Source organism: Pyrgilauda ruficollis, unplaced genomic scaffold (genome assembly GCF_017590135.1).
Source record: "Pyrgilauda ruficollis isolate IOZ18807 unplaced genomic scaffold, ASM1759013v1 scaffold33, whole genome shotgun sequence".
In the NCBI taxonomy this organism is placed as follows: domain Eukaryota; kingdom Metazoa; phylum Chordata; class Aves; order Passeriformes; family Passeridae; genus Pyrgilauda; species Pyrgilauda ruficollis.
Window position 1 is genome coordinate 4,285,055 of NW_024524711.1, and position 15,952 is coordinate 4,301,006.

The following is a 15,952-nucleotide window of genomic DNA, read 5'->3' on the forward strand; positions in this document are numbered from 1 at the left end:
ATACACTAGCCATGAGGTAATGAATTAATTTCACTCATGCTAACTGAAAACTGCTACTAAGCTCTGCAGTAGCAAAAGACATATTAACTCCCACTTTAGTGTCTCTCACTGCATCCTAATGTGGCTCCATGCTAGCAGAATGTTATGTACCAAATGACCATATAGCCATTCCTCTTTGGAAGCCCTAACTATGTCTAATATAAGAATTAATGGCTCCTCTAATACTGAATGACACAGACACAACGGGATTATTTTCAAGAGTAAGATTTCTCAGTACCAAGTCAGGACTGCTGAAAGGTTCTTAGAAGTCAGCTCCTAAATTTTCTGGTAGGGATCTGCTACCCTATTATTTATTATAATGCATGTATTTGTATAAATAATGTAAAAGTGCATACAGGAAATATTTGATTGACATCCATAACCTCAGATGGGTGGGCATATTTTTCAGATTTCAATTAAGCCAAACACTCAAAACATCTTTCCAGTCCATCAAAGCATGTGCTCATAAAACCTTTGCTCAGCTGATGTATTCTGTTGAAACAACTAGCTTTTCACTGACAATAACAGATTCTAGACCAGCACAATAATACCATAATGTACTCTAGGAGAACTTGAGAATTCACAATTTAAATACATTATTTTACAGAGCAAAAGAATGAGCATTCATTTACAATGACTTTCCTTGCCCCTATTTTCAATTGGCTAAATCCACATGTAAATTAATGACCTATCACAATGCCTGTTGAGGATACAGCATCAAAAACTAAGGTACTGGAGAACTGACATAAAGAAATACTAATGCAATTTCATTTTAGACCATTCAGATTTTCCAGAAATTGATGTTAGGTGCACATTCACTTGTTCGTCTCTGCCAGGCATCACTGAAGCTCAGCAGAACTGAGGTATTTACTTAAATGATTAGAACTTGACTTTTAGTACAATGATAAATGGAAGCAATAAATAACAACAGCTTTCTTTAGCAATTGCCAATACGTATTTTGCAGCTCTTCATACACTATCCACTAATCTCCTTTAGAATCAGGTAATTCAAATTCCTTTATCATTTTCTGATACCTCTATTCATGACACTGTGGCTTTATTTTAATCCCAGGGAAAAGCACATTAAGAAGGAATGGTGATTGACAGAATATTGCTAATCAGAAACAATCCTCCCTAAACTCAGCTTCATAAATTCAAGACACAAGCAAGCATAACCAGAGGGCAGGATTCAGCTCTACACTGCAAAACCCAAGTGAAAGTTATACAGGCAAGCTGAGAGTAGAACCAGGGTTTGATTCACTTTGCCAGCAGGCTGGTGCCTAATCACTTGAGCTGCTCTCCTGTTTGTGAGACATCTGTGTGTAGATGACAGAGAACCTGCAGAAGACCTGTGTCCTGCTGAAATAGAAGTCAGAGGTCAGACAGGATCCCCTAGGCATTTTAAGCCCAGAAAATTGGATCTAGGCAACTGCTTGATGGCTTGGCTACCACAGACTGATATCACATCCCAGGGGCTTGACTGCTGCTGGATGTACTGCAGGAAGCCTGGACTGGCCCTGCCACAGCCAGGTTAGGTCTGCCAAGGCCGATGGTCCTTTCACCCTACTGCAGTCTGATGTGTGTAGTTGAGTGTTTCATTGCACATTCTCTGGCACATCCCTGCTCTTGAATCTGTGCTTACCCGTCACCTGATGAAGTGCAAAGTAAAATGGAGCTGTCTGTACAAGTGTGATTTGCATTTGGTCCAGACTTGATTTGGGGAAAAGCAGCCCCAGGGAATAAAAGAAAATGCATCTCTTGTGAGGAAACAAAAATGCATTAACAATTTCACAGACCGCCTCACTTTGCCTTGGCACAATTCCTCCAGTGTACCATACAGCTAAAAAGAAATGCTGTCTTATATGTTTAACACTCAGTTTATATATACTATCTTAGGTTCAAACATAAACTCCCTGAATTCAGTAAGACTAAATTTAAACCCAGACCCTTGTATCTGCAGATCTGTCCCTCCAAGGGTGCAAAATCCTGAGCAGCATTTGTAAGTATCCATACTGCATGCAAGAGCTTTCACAGACATGTACACCATCAACAGTGTTTCACTGGAAGCTCAGGCTCTGCCTTAAATACAGTTATTTGATGCACTGAACACTTGTTTATCCTGCTGAAAAAGTGCTCCCTCCTCTCTCTCCCTCTCTGAAACTGCTGCAGGAGGCAGGAAAAGAGGCAGCAAGGACAGAGCAGGGAACTCAGTGCTGCCCTGCTACCCATCCTGTGTGAGCAAGGACCACTCAAAGAGTCCCTTCTTTCAACACCCAACACACTTGACACCAGCCTGTTCACCCAAAACACGACACATGCAGCTGTGTATCAAAAAGATGAAGAGATTTTTTGAGTTTCTTAACTATTTATGTAACAGCATGGCAACACAAAACAATTAGGTGCATGGGAAGCTAACAAGGGACAAATTCTCCAGGAAACATCCTAGGCAAAATTACATCTCAGGTTAGTCATAGAACAGATGATTTGTAAAATTTTAAAGATTTTTTTTTTTGATTGCTTTCACTTTTAAACACCATCACTTAGATAACATAACCAATATTTTCTTGAGGGAATCTAATATCCAGGTTGCATGAAAATGTTGAAGGCTAAGAGAAAATATGAAGCACTGCAACTGCTGCACCACTGCAACTGCTGATGTTGCCAAAGTCTTGCAGTTTTGCTGGGAATTTAAGGAAAGCCCTTGCCTGTTTGATCAGAATGCCAGGTAGGAATGAGTGTCACTTGAGAGATTTACAGATCTTGGTCACTGTCTATTTTTAATCCTGGGAGTCACTGAGATAGAAGTGATACTGCTTTAAAAAACAGAACAAATGGGAGTAGCATAGAAAAGAGCATTCACCCAGATGAGTTTGTTTTCAGAAATGAGAAAGAGAGGAAGAAGACACACTGTTACAAACACTGCATTTTGTAATGCCTTTCAGAAATTCATCAGTTTCTAGTAAATAGATCAGTATTTTACCAAATCTCCTTCCTTCAGAAAGTTGCTGTAGAACCTTTCTGCTTTAATAATTAGAAACCACCTTTTAATTTTCAGCTTGAAGTTATTTATATCCAGATAATATCCATTTCTTCTTGTACCTCAGTTAGCCATGATTTTAGAACCATTAGTTTTCACTCTACAGTCCATGCATTCCAGAGGACTGTTCATAAACTATTTCTGAGATTTTTAGAAAATACCAAATTGAAAATAGCAATAGCAAAGTAGGCCAACAGGCTGTGATTTGCTCTAACAATTCTATATGACATGTAGTACCACCTTTGGAAAAAGTTTAGGAAACCAAATTGAGTCAAAGAAAAAATCAGTGACTCAAACAGTCCTTTCATTTTCCTCTTGTTCTTATCTGTTCCAGGTGTTTTTAGTCAGGACAGACATCTTATCAAAGTTATTCTTTCTACATTAAACTAACCAAGCTTTCCTAGTTTTCTTTTTTCAAGAAAAGGTTTTCCTTTTTGAAGCTACTCATTCAGAACTCCACATCAGTGTCCAGAATCCCACAGGAAATATCACAATGCATCCTTAACTATGTCAGCATTGGGAAGAATCAGCTGGAAATACTTCACAAAGAACGTGCCAGGGCCATGTGTGTCCTGTCCAGAGCAGCATCACATTGCCATCCCCTGTTCCTCACAGAATCACAGACTGGGTGATGCTGGAAGGCACCACTGGAGGTCCACCTAGTCCAACCTCCCCACTCCAGCAGGGAGCAGGTTACTCGGGACTGTGACCTGATGGCCTGTGAGGGTCCCCACTGTTACCCACCCTGAGCTGCAGCCTTTCCCAGTGCCAGCACTGTCCCCTCGCTCCTCAAGGCTGACCAATGGCCAAGTGTCACCTGGGAAGTGACTGCTGGTGACCCACTCTAACGTGGTGCTGTCACACCAACAGAGGAATCCAACCAAATACAAATGCCTGACAGGAGCTGAACACAAATGACTGTGGCTGGTACGACATCTGCATGTTTGGAATGTTTGGGACTACATTTTTCTAGTGTAATGACCATGCATTGCAATTTCAACCTTTTTATTTTAATGATGGTCTAATATAACTTTACCAGTAATAGGAAGGCTAAATACTAAGATATAGCAACCAAGTAATAATGAACTTTCTTCAAAGGAACATAAAACTACAAGGATGAATAATTTTATTTTCATGGAAAGTCTAATACTTCTCTCATTAAATTAATCTTAAAACTTGGAATTAACTCTTTGTGAAATTACACTGAATGTCCCTTAAGTGTATGCACTCAATGCAGAACAGTTTTATAGTGTTCAAAGTGTATTAGCCAAGCTGAAGATAACTGCGGGAAATCTGATTTTGAAACACTGTCTACATCAGAGAGAAGTCTCATTTATGATTTTTAGGCTCATGGGTAACATTCTTCAACTGTCTCTAAGTGAAAAACTGTTTTTATGGTTTGTTTTACATTTGTGATAACTTCCTCCTCTTGACAAAGGTTACAAACATCTGTCTTTTCCAAGGTGATTACTAAGTCTAGTTTCAAAGATAACTACATTTCATATAAATGTTTAATCCAGAGCTTATTTGTTGACAATTTAAACAAAGCAAATCAGAAATTTATACTATGGCACTAAGTTGCAGTTATAACTTTGTTCAAATTAAAGGAAAAAAATTCCATGTTACCTTAACTTTCCTGCACAGTTAATTCTTGAGCTCCTCATTTTGAGACTTGGCTGCATATTGGTTATGTCTACAGAGAAAAATGAAGCAGTACCGGGGAGCATTCCCAGGCACTGAAACTTGACTTGACACTATTAAATTGTTAGAATTGTCCCTCAGCATGTGCCACAGGAGTGTTTGTAGTCTGTTCCATCTAACAATCTTCCAAAATATTGCCAGGGCACAGTTTGCAAGTTAGGACATGCCAGGAATGGTTCCCAACAGAATGAGTCTAGTGACCCAGATTTAGAAGGCAAAAAATGCAATAGTGTGGACGCTGGCCAGCGTGCCAGCTGACTCTGCAGCAGAGGGGACTCTGTACCTGCCTCGTTTGTGGGTACAGGCTCAGCAACCACATCTCTCTGTTGGGCCCTGGCAAGCTGAGATGGGTCAGTACAGAAATGTCTCTCCAAGAGGCACAAGATCATTTATGTCAGTGTTTCATGCTTACAAGCTGTTACATCTGGGCAAAACAACCCTCTCCAAGCCTCTTATCCCATCAAGAAACTCCATGCAGCTGAGGAGCATTCACTTTCCACAGCCACTGCAGAAGCCTGTTATCCCACAGGAACAGGCAAAAGGTCAAACTGGAAGGAGAGACATTGCTAAAATCTTCCCTGATTTTAAGGGACCGTGTCCTATTTTATTCACACTTTTGCTGCACACCAGGCTCACCATGACAAATAACCTATAGCAGGTTGCAGAGGTACAGTCTAGCACAGCAGGACAAGACACATTCTGGCCATGGTAATTGCATGAGATCACTCACCTTATTCAGTAAACTTCTGCAAGGTAAGGCACTTGACTTTTGACTTCTAGAAATAAACAAAACAACCTCCCAAGTTTTCACAAATAGCGTTTTCTGAATCTCTGAACTCAGAATATCTGCCTTTGACCTTGCAAGTACAGCATGTCTAGTTTTCTTCTCTATGAACTTTTCCTTTTGAAATATAACCAGAAAAATAAAGAAAGTGGAATGCGTGACAACTCATCAACTGTTTGTAATAATTTATTTCAAACCGTTTATTCCATAGCTTTCTCCTTCTGATGCACTCTCAATTACTTGATTGAATAATATTCTCTGAAATAGCACATGATGTGCTTGTGTCAAAGAGGCTCTCCACAGACGCCATCAGCTACCTTTTAAAATCAATGAAATTCATAAATTTGCATCTGGCTTCTCAAGGAGAAAATAAAAGAACCTTTTCCCCCGGTAAGTATGACCTCTTATTCTAAGGCCAGCTTGTTTCAAGTCTTCTGCATCTCTGAATGCCAATGTGAAGATGGATAATATGTTTCTTAGAATAGACAGATCTTGAAGTCTATTATATTGCCTTTTTTAAGGATTCTAGCCATAATTCTCTCTTAGTAATTGGGAGCTGCACACTGTTCCACACAGTAATGCATAATCTAGCTATTCACTGTCATGCTGCTGCCACTGCATTTTTAACAATGCTGATAGCAACCAATGTTATTGAATTCTGCAGATTTTCCACGCTATAGCCTTGTTCGTGGTTTTTTTTTTTTTTCTTTCACCATTTTTGAGCAAAAATGTTTTTATGTTTTCCTTTGTAATGCCTCAATATTGTGACCCTCCCATTCCTCACAGCTGGATCTTGTTAGTTTTCAAATATTGAGTCCACACCACCTGATCATACCACAGATCTTCTGTTCTGATATGTTTGCTGTCTTTATGTTTGCAAGATCAAAGCTAATGCTGTTTATACCACAGTGCTAAAAAGGCTCTCTTCACAAAAGGTAAAATAACCTTCATGTTGGAAATCTAGACTTCTTTTCTTCCATGCCTTTTTACTGCTGATAATATTTGTATGTTTCCCTCTTCCTGGCTACATTGTGGCATATAGCAATTTTCTTCATTAAACTTTTAGAAGGAATCCCTGAAAGAACTCGACAGCAGCTGTATCCTATGCCAGTGATGCTCCTGCAGCAAGAAAACAGAGCTGCTCTGACACCAGTCTCTTTCCAAAACCCCACTCCCATTTCTCTTTCCTAACCATAGCCAAGTTCTTAGCTCCCCACATTTCTTTAGGTAATATTCTCCTCTTTTAAACTCTTCCCCAGTTTCTTTCTCCCCTTCTTTTTTCCACCACACATACACTTTTTCCCAGTGAAATGGTATTCATCCTCAAATAGCCTGGATAAGTTTATGCATTTCCTTTTATATCTTACTGTTATGTTATCTTACTGTTTTTCAAACAGTGGACCACAGCCCCCAGGATGTTCATAAATGGCAATTGGGAGAGTTATAAGACGCTGAAATTTTTTTTACACTCTAAACCAAAAGAAAATATCTCTTCTCCATTCCCTAAACACCGTTATCCTTCAAAAAACAAGTCTTGCTACCAAAATCTCAAATCACTCATACAAATAAAAGATATTCACTTCTTACATGATACATTTTAGACAAGTTCCCTCTGGGATCAAGACAGATGTGGCTGTGTGATTTTGAGCCTGATGACCAATTTTAACCAAATTTGACTGATGCTACAAGTCTTCAAAACACTAAATTCCTGAAAGTTTTGTGAAAAAGCTGGAAGCAGAAAAAAATCCCAATTTCCCACCAGTGGAAAGACAGGGATAGTTTATCCTTTAACAAATCTAGATTAGGTGGCAACTTGAGGACATCGAACCAACAGGCAAATAGCTTTCTGCCATAGCACATGCTGTGCCTTTGTCAACGAGAGAGATTGGGAGCTTGTGAGGAGATGGGGAGTTTAGCCACCAAAGGCACAACATCATGGGATGCACAAGAGAACTTTTGGTACGGTGGGCAAAGGGTATTTGGGGGAAGAAAGTGTTAAACGCTTCTATTAAAATCAGCATCAGTGATGAACGTCAAGCTCAAAAACCTGGTCAATATTCCTGGACTTGTCTTCCTGTCCCTTTTGCCTCCCATGTGCCTCCCCAGTTTACATGTGGAAGGTACGTAGTGGCAACAAAAGCTGACAGCGTTGTTGGTAAGGTCCTTTGCTTCTGGTGAGTTAGTAAAGACAATTAACAAATGAAAAATGCAACTTAAAAGTTTAAAAATGTACATACCTCATGGCTAATGCAAATTTGTGTAACTTCAGCTTACAAACACAGCATTTGTCAAGATAAGGAGCACAGCATGACTTGAAATCTTCCCCTGTAGGTCCTCATATGCCATCATCTGTCAATTTTTAATCTTCTTTTGAATAGCAAGAAAATTCATCCTTTTAGCTCTTCTTCTTTCATTTATTTAAATCAGTTCTGAGATCCTTTCTACTTTATACTTGAAAGGGTGTCTTGAAAGATATTTGACCTAGACAGAACAGCCATGGGAACCACTGCAGGCAAAGGAGTCCATTTTTTGCATACACATTTAGGGACAAGACTGGACTTTTTCACTGCAGTAAGAGCTCACATGCAGATGTCCGTCTACACAGTCTGTAATTTCTCTTCTAAATAACTGTTTTCTCTTCTAAATAACTATTTCTTCTAAATAACATACTTTCATAATTCTCCCATTGGTAGCATGGCTCCTATGTTTTTTAAAGCAGGAACTGAACCTAGCAATGGATGCAAAGAGTAACAAGAAGTGCTTCTACAGGTGTATTAACCAGAAAAGAAAGGTCAAAGAAGATGTACCCTCAGCTAAGAAATGCTGGAAAACTGGTAACAATTGACAAGGAGAAGCCTGAGGTACTCAACAACAACTTTTTTTTGCCTCAGCCTTCAATGATAACCTTTCTTCCCACACCTCTTGAGCACATGGACTGCAGGATGGGGACTGGGGGTGCAAAATGCTTCTGACTGCAATTACAGACCAGGTTCATGACCACCAGCCTGAACATACACGAGTCCATGTGAACTAATGAGATGCATGCCAGAGTCCTGATGGAATTGGCTGGTGTAGCTCCAAGCCACTCTCCCTGATACCTGAAAAGTCATAGGAGTCAGGTGAAGTCCAAGGTGACTGGAAAATGGGAAACATTGCGCCCATCTTAAAAAGGGTAGAAAGGAGATCCCTGCGAATTACCAACCTCTCAGCCGCTGTTCCTGGGAAGATCAAGGAACAGATCCTCCTAGAAGCTGTGCCAAGGCACATGAAGGACAGGGAGATGATTTGGAACAGCCATCACGGCTTCACCCAGTGCCAGCCCTGCCTGGCCAACCCAGTGGACTTCTATGATGGGGTGACTCCATCAGTGAACAAGGGAAGGGCTGTGGGTGTCACTTACCTGGACTTCTGTGAAGCCTTTGACATGGTCCCCCACAACATCCTTCTCTCTAAATTGGATTCTGTCCCTCTGCTCTGCTGAGACCCCTGTGGTGCTGCATCCAGCTCAGGGGTCCCCAGCACAGGAAGGACATGAACCTTTTGGAGCAAGTCCAGAGAACAGCCATGAAGGTGATTAGAGGGATGGAAAGATGAAGGAAAAGTTCAGAGGACTGGGATTGTTCAGCCTGAAAGGCTTTGGGGTGACCTAATTGTAGACTTCCAGTGCTAAAGGGAGCCTACAAGAAAGATGGCAAGGAGTTATTTACAAGGGAACATAGTGACAGAACAAGGGGAAATGGATTCAAGCTGAAAAAAAAGAAGCAGGTTTAGATTAGATATTGGGAAGAAATATTTTACCATGAGGGTGGTGAAACACTGAAACAGGCTGCCTAGGGAGGCTCTGGATGCACCCTCCCTGGGAGTGTTTGAGGCCAGGTTGAATGGGGCTCTGAGCAAGCTGACCTAGTGCAAGGAGTCCCTGGAAGCAGGTTTAAATTAGATATTGGGAAGAAATATTTTACCATGAGGGTGGTGAAACACTGAAACAGGCTGCCTAGGGAGGCTCTGGATGCACCCTCCCTGGGAGTGTTTGAGGCCAGGTTGAATGGGGCTCTGAGCAAGCTGACCTAGTGCAAGGAGTCCCTGCTCATGGCAGGGGCGTTGGAACTGGATGATCTTTAATGTCCCTTCCAACCCATGCCATTCTGTGGTTCTGATTCTTAGAAATCTTACACTGTATTTGGTGTATTAGAATACAGGTTGTAGAAATAAGCCCATGTTATTATGACATCCAAATCAGTCTATGCAATTAGCTACCTTTGCTATAATTTATTAGACAAATAACTATCATTTATTAAACAAATAATTTTTATGCCACCTGCAAAGTTCAGGAGCCATAAATGTAAATTACTCTCTCAACAAATTCTTAAGGATACTGAGGCCATGAACAAGATCCTTGTCTGACTCCATGAAATACCCTGTTCAAACATTGGTGCAAGGCTGGTTTTTTCCCTTGCCTTCTGGAATTTACCCCTGTACCAAGACCTGTCAAGCAGCAGTAACAAAGGCTCCAAGAGCATCAAGGTCAAGCCTTTTAAGACTCTTACATAAAAGTCACCTGGTCCTGCAGACTGATTTCAAGCATAAAGGCAAACAGCATAGTTGCAATGAAGAATTTCTCCTTTTCATTCTGAAACAGTTCCCTGTTTTAAACAAACTTTTAACTGTGGCATGTAATAACCTCTTCATTATGGCTGCTTTGGCCTCAAAGATCTGGCAGTTGAGTGATAGGAAACTAGTTTTAAAAATCTGCTTAAAACAAATCCAGGGAAAACCTGGGGAACCACAAAAAGACCAACATCTGTACGACACAAATCAGTACAACTACAAAAAAACCTAATGTATGTCAGCAAATGTACAAACATGACATATTTGTGTGATGAAAGGAAGTAAGGTAGGACCGATACACCTATTTTAAGTAATTTTTCACAAAACTACTAGAGTTCTCCAAAGAAGTAAAAATTAATGTGTACCATGGTTTTAATTTACAATGTTTACTTGGATTTCCAAAAGACAGTTGATGAATCTATCATTCATAAGTCTTAAAAATCCTAGACTCCCATATGATAAAAATAAATGCCCTTGCAAGGATAAATAACTGGAAACAGATGGTAGGACACTACTGTCAATTTCTCAAGTGGAGAGAGGTCAGTGGTGGAATCCTGCAGGGATCTGTGCTGGAACTTGGGAGTTACTCATTTATTTATAAATGAGCTGGAAAACAGGATAAATGGTGAGGTGACAAAGTTAGCTGCTGATACTCACTCAGGGTAGCTACGATAAGGGTTGACTGTGAAGAAAGACTTTACAACACTGAGTGACTAGGCAATAAAAAGTCAAATTAAAGTCAGTGCAGATAAATATGAAGTAATTTCTTTAAGGGGGAAAAATAACTACACAAAATTATGTGCCCCAAGGTGATTATTACCACTTCAGGACTGAGATCTTGGGGTTATAATAGGCAGTTGTGGGAAAACATCAGCTCACTGTTCACTAACAGGGAAAAGTGAGTATTACTAATTACTAGGAAAAGAACAAAGAACGAAAGAGAGAATCTTATTTAGTCACTCTATGAATGGCTGGTTTGTCTGTCTTGAATATTGTGTGTAGGTCTGGTCCCACAGACTCTGAACAGATAGAGTAGACTGGAAATGGCTATAAAAGGGGCAGCTGGGATGATCACAAGTTTGCTACAACCTAATAACTAAGGACTGATTTAGGAGCCAAAGGTCTCAAAACCAGGTAACTGAGGGGATACAGCAAAGGTGTAATCAGAGCCAGGAGAGGGAACGTGTCTCCAAGTTCCCTGTTCCCAGCCTCTTCCCGTGCATGAGCTGAGAGGATCAAATGAAATGGCCAGGCACAAGATTTAAAACACAAAAACCATTGAATCTTCACACAACACATATCAAGCTGTGGAACTCCTTGCTCTGGGGCACTGTAAATGCTAAAAGTTTACACAGGTTCAAAATGTGACCGAAGTGTCAAAACCAAAATCCAGCAAGAGCTTTTAAATGCCAAGATACATTTGAGGAAATCCCTGAGTATGAGTACTGGAGAACAAAAAATATGGAGGGCAAAATGAGCTTTAGCTGCTCTGATGCTGTTGTGGGCCCACGTTACAGACCACTGTCTAAGATCACAGGACTGTGGTTTGCCAAAGTACAGAGTTTTTATATTTTGTTCAGTGGTCCTCTTACTATGGGCATGGGCTTAGGCATCCCTTGAAAAACCTATGTATTGGTTTCATCCTGCTTGTCCATGGGACACTTCTATGCTTTTCTTCTGCTTTCCTTAGTTTTTTCTTTCTAATAACTTGAAACACCCTAGTAAAGGAAAAAAAGTAATGACAAATATAGTGAAAAAAATCACAATGATAGAACAGAAGTATTTAATTTATTTAACCTATAAAGGAGTATATCTCAAGAGTTATCTTTATTTGTGAGGTTTCCTGTAAACATTAGGTGTAGGATAACAAAGCACAGTAATACCTAATTCCTAATGATTTCAAGAGTTTGCGATCATGCATCTGCTCAAATTAGGCGAGTGCATACTGCTTGTACCTATGATTTTGCAATTGCAGAAGAGGAGGTATGGGGATGGAGAATGAGGCTGCCAACACTGGCTCTCAAAGTATCAAGTGTACCCCGAGAGCATTTTGCACATGCAACAAAAAAGGCAGTCTAAGCCATGGCTAAATCACAGGACCATTGAATCTACGCAGTACTCACGTAGACACAGGAAATACATTTTTTCTTAGGATTTTTCTTCTTTATCATGTCATAGACCTGTCTAGTCATAGACATGATTAGGCAGCAACAAGGACTGAAAGTGTATGTGGCCAAGATACTGTTTATCTTTTTCTTACTTAATAAACACCTTTTCAAAACAAGAGCTATATCATGCTGACAATTTATAATGACTCATGCAGGACAGACTGTGATCCAAATCTTTCTTCTAAAGAAATCAGTTCCTAAGCTTTCATTTGCAATCCTAAACCAAGCATGATCCCACATCAGAAACCTGATTCTAACAAGATTTAAATTACATCAATTTTAAGTGTCATATTATCTAACCGAATGCTAATACTATGAAAGTACATAATAGCAAGCAAAAATCAAAGCTATATTCACGTGCTTCTTTATTTCACTACTTCAGATTCAGTCTTGTTCCTCTACTACACAGAACTATATTCATACGTAAATTACATTGCTATATTCTTTTTTGTGAGGAAAGCATTTTAGGATTAGTATTATCTATTACTTATACACTCCAAACAGTAAAATAATAACAGAAGTAGGTCATATAGCTCAGAGAAAACATCATTATAACACTCCCGTCCTACACATTTTACTCTAAGTTTTCCTTCTGTCCCACCACCTTTGTTTTCTTCAAAGGATGCAACCCAAAGCAATATGGACTTTCTGGTAGTTTTTGAGGGAACTTTTTAAGTAATACAGAAATGAACAGTGAGGTAAATACTGAATTTAGGTAAAACGTTCAGCAAACAATAATGTCAGGTTCTTTCAACACCCAATATTGTTCTAGTTCTTCCAGGGTGTTCTTGTACAAATTGGGAAAGACAGCAAACAACCACTTGGCTATGCATGTATTCCCTTATTAATTTTGGAGGGAAGCAGTCTGAGAAGTGATTCTTCTCCTGACATAAAGCTCCTTTTGTTGGCTTTTAATTGCAGCAGTGCATCTCCCAGCTTTGGAGATGACAAAAATCCTGTGTTTCTTTGCCTGAAAACATATCTCCAGTCACACCTGCACACATGCAGTGTGCTACAGACTGGAGTCCGGTGGATCAGTCACATAATGGTGGTTTTTAACATTATTATTCACCTGTACAGAAACACAGTAAAGGAATCAGATTCATTTTATCTGCCTTTCACTAGTGCCTCTGGGCATGAAGTAGTGCAAACCTAGATGTTGATGTTGGAAAATGCAAGGGATTTGGAAATTGTGCTGCCCTCCTGCATACTGGACATGAAAAAAACATGCTGAAATGCATCAAAACAGTGAATATTCATGGCATCTTTTAGCAGCAGAGCCATAAGAAGAGGAGACAGCTGAAAACAGAAGTCCTTAATGGAGCAGAGGAGACATCAGTTGTGAAAAGATGAAACAGTTTTCTCTGCCCAGAGCCAAGTGACATGACTGTGTACAATTAATCAGACCACATCAGAATGCATGCTACTGAGTGGACAGAGGAGCCACCAGCATCAAAGGGGGTTCCAGTACAGAGATAATGAACACAAAACTAAACTCACTGGAACTGGGAAAATACCTATCAGCCTCAAGTGACTGCAGATCAGTCCCCAAGTGATACAGAAAGAAATTACAAGGAAACTTCAGTGAAGGAAACAGCATAAAAATGTATAATAGCACACAGAAAAACATCATCAGAGAGAGAAATGGTTAGAGCTGTTTCATACAAACCAGAGAATTCCACCAAGTGTTATGGACTAGATGGCAAATTAAATAATACTGAAGATGTTCAATAGAACATTCAAAAGAATTTTTGCTCAGAAACTGAAACGAATGTAGGTCAATTAAGGGGACTAAAAAAGTGATTGTGAGCCCATTTTGGTGACATTTTGCTGTTTCCCTAACAGCTTCTTCCTGCTTATTCCAAAACGTCAGCTTCAGGGTTTTACCAGGAGGACATGTAACAGGTACACTTTGATTTTAGCCCCTTTTCCCCCTCAAATGATTGAAGAATTAGTATTTTCTGTCTTTCTAAAACTGCTTGTATGTATTACTATCTTAATTCTACAGACCCTCCCAGCTGCACACAAATAACCAGTTCTCCACTAACTCAGAGGAAAAGCTGTGCTGGAAATGCAGAAAGGGATGTCCTGGTGTTTTCCCTCTTTCCTACCACACTTTCCCCAGGGAGACACTGAATGTGATGGGGAAAGTCAAATGAAGGCAGGAGATCTTCTGAAAGAAAATCAGCAACTGAAATGAATTATTTTTCTTTACACTCCTAACATATAGTTAGGAAAATAAACCTTGTGGCAAAGTGAAACAGACCCCAACCAAAACTCATGCATGCCACATCCAACGACCTCACCTGCCCTTCCAGTTCACCAGCAAAAGACACCGCCAACCCCTCCCACGGGATGAAGTGGGCTCTGCCTTGGCCAGGTGGAACTGTGGGACCGGGACTAAGCTTCAACAGGCGGGCAGCTGCCTTCGCCCACCGTGGCCAGCTCGAATTGTCCCCACTGCCATTTTCTCCTGACCTTTACAACAGACCACGCGCTGGAGGACACCCACCCGCTGCCGCCCGCTGTCCCTGGAGCTGCTGGAGCTGCCCACGGGTCGCTTCCCGCACCGACACCGGGCAGCATCCCCGGGCAGCCCTCGGAGAGCTGCGGGCTGAGCCTGACTTGGCCCACGCCCAGTCGGGCGGCGGGGCTGCCCGGGGCAGGCACGGGCACCGCTCTGCGACGCTGCCGATGTGTCGCGGCACTCCCGAGCATCCTCTCCCGGCCTGCCCCGGCGGGGACCCCCGGCCCTCGGCACCCGCCCCCGCCGCTCCCCGCCCCGGGCCGCCGCCGGCGCCGCAAGTTTGTCCAGAGCCTCCCGTGCCCCCGGGCCGGGCCGGGCTGTGCCGGACAGGGCGGCGCGGAGCCCCCAGCACCGGGGCCGCTGCCTCCACTCACCCGAGGTCAGCTGCATCCAGGCACAGATCTTGTAGACGGTGGCTGTGTTGCAGAAGAAGAAGAGGATGAAGCAGACGATGCAGGCGATGATGAGCATCATCGAGAGCCCGATGAAGAAGGACGCAGCTTTGAAGGCTCCCGAGGGCAGGCTGGAGAAGTCCGTGAAGCTGCCCCGGCAGGTGAGTTCCCGGCTGAAGCCGTTGCCGATGCAGTAGTGGAAGAGCCCGAAGTAGCCCGCCTGCGGGGTATCCACGCCGTCCCCGATCCAGTACGGCTGGATGAAGCACACCACGTTGACGATGGCAAAGCAGATGGTGAAGATGGCCCAGAGCACTCCGATGGCCCGCGAGTTCCGCACGTAGTTGGTGTGGTAGATCTTGGCTGCCTCCTGAGCTGGGAGCATCCCCGCTGCTACTGCTCCTGACGAGCCTGCTCCTGTAGCCGCCGTCCCTGCAGCCGCTCCGGGCATCCTCTCCGAGAAGGTGCCCCCCTCCCCTTCCTCCTCCTCCTCCTCCGCCTTCTCCTCCTCCTCCTCCGCGCTCGCTCCGCTCGACGCGACGCGCTCCGCCGCCGCCGCTGCGTGCGAGAGCCGGCGAGCCCCTCTGCCGGGCTTCAGCGGCTCCGCGCCAGCACCAGCAGCCGCGGCAGCGGCGGCAGCACCGGCACCGCCCGCCGCCGCCTATCGGGGCGCAGCGCAGCGCCGCCGGCCCCGCT

At 42.4% G+C, this 15,952-nt stretch overlaps 1 protein-coding gene across 1 annotated transcript in view; it reads right to left on the reverse strand.

Annotated features, from left to right (window-relative positions):
• The window catches only part of LHFPL3 (LHFPL tetraspan subfamily member 3), a 158,070-nt gene extending 142,363 nt beyond the window's left edge, over nt 1-15,707 (reverse strand). Inside the window, exon 1 of the mRNA XM_041474586.1 lies at nt 15,239-15,707. Coding sequence (XP_041330520.1) covers nt 15,239-15,707 — 469 coding nt within the window. The remainder of the gene's footprint in view (nt 1-15,238) is intronic.
• Nucleotides 15,708-15,952: the final 245 nt, after the last annotated feature.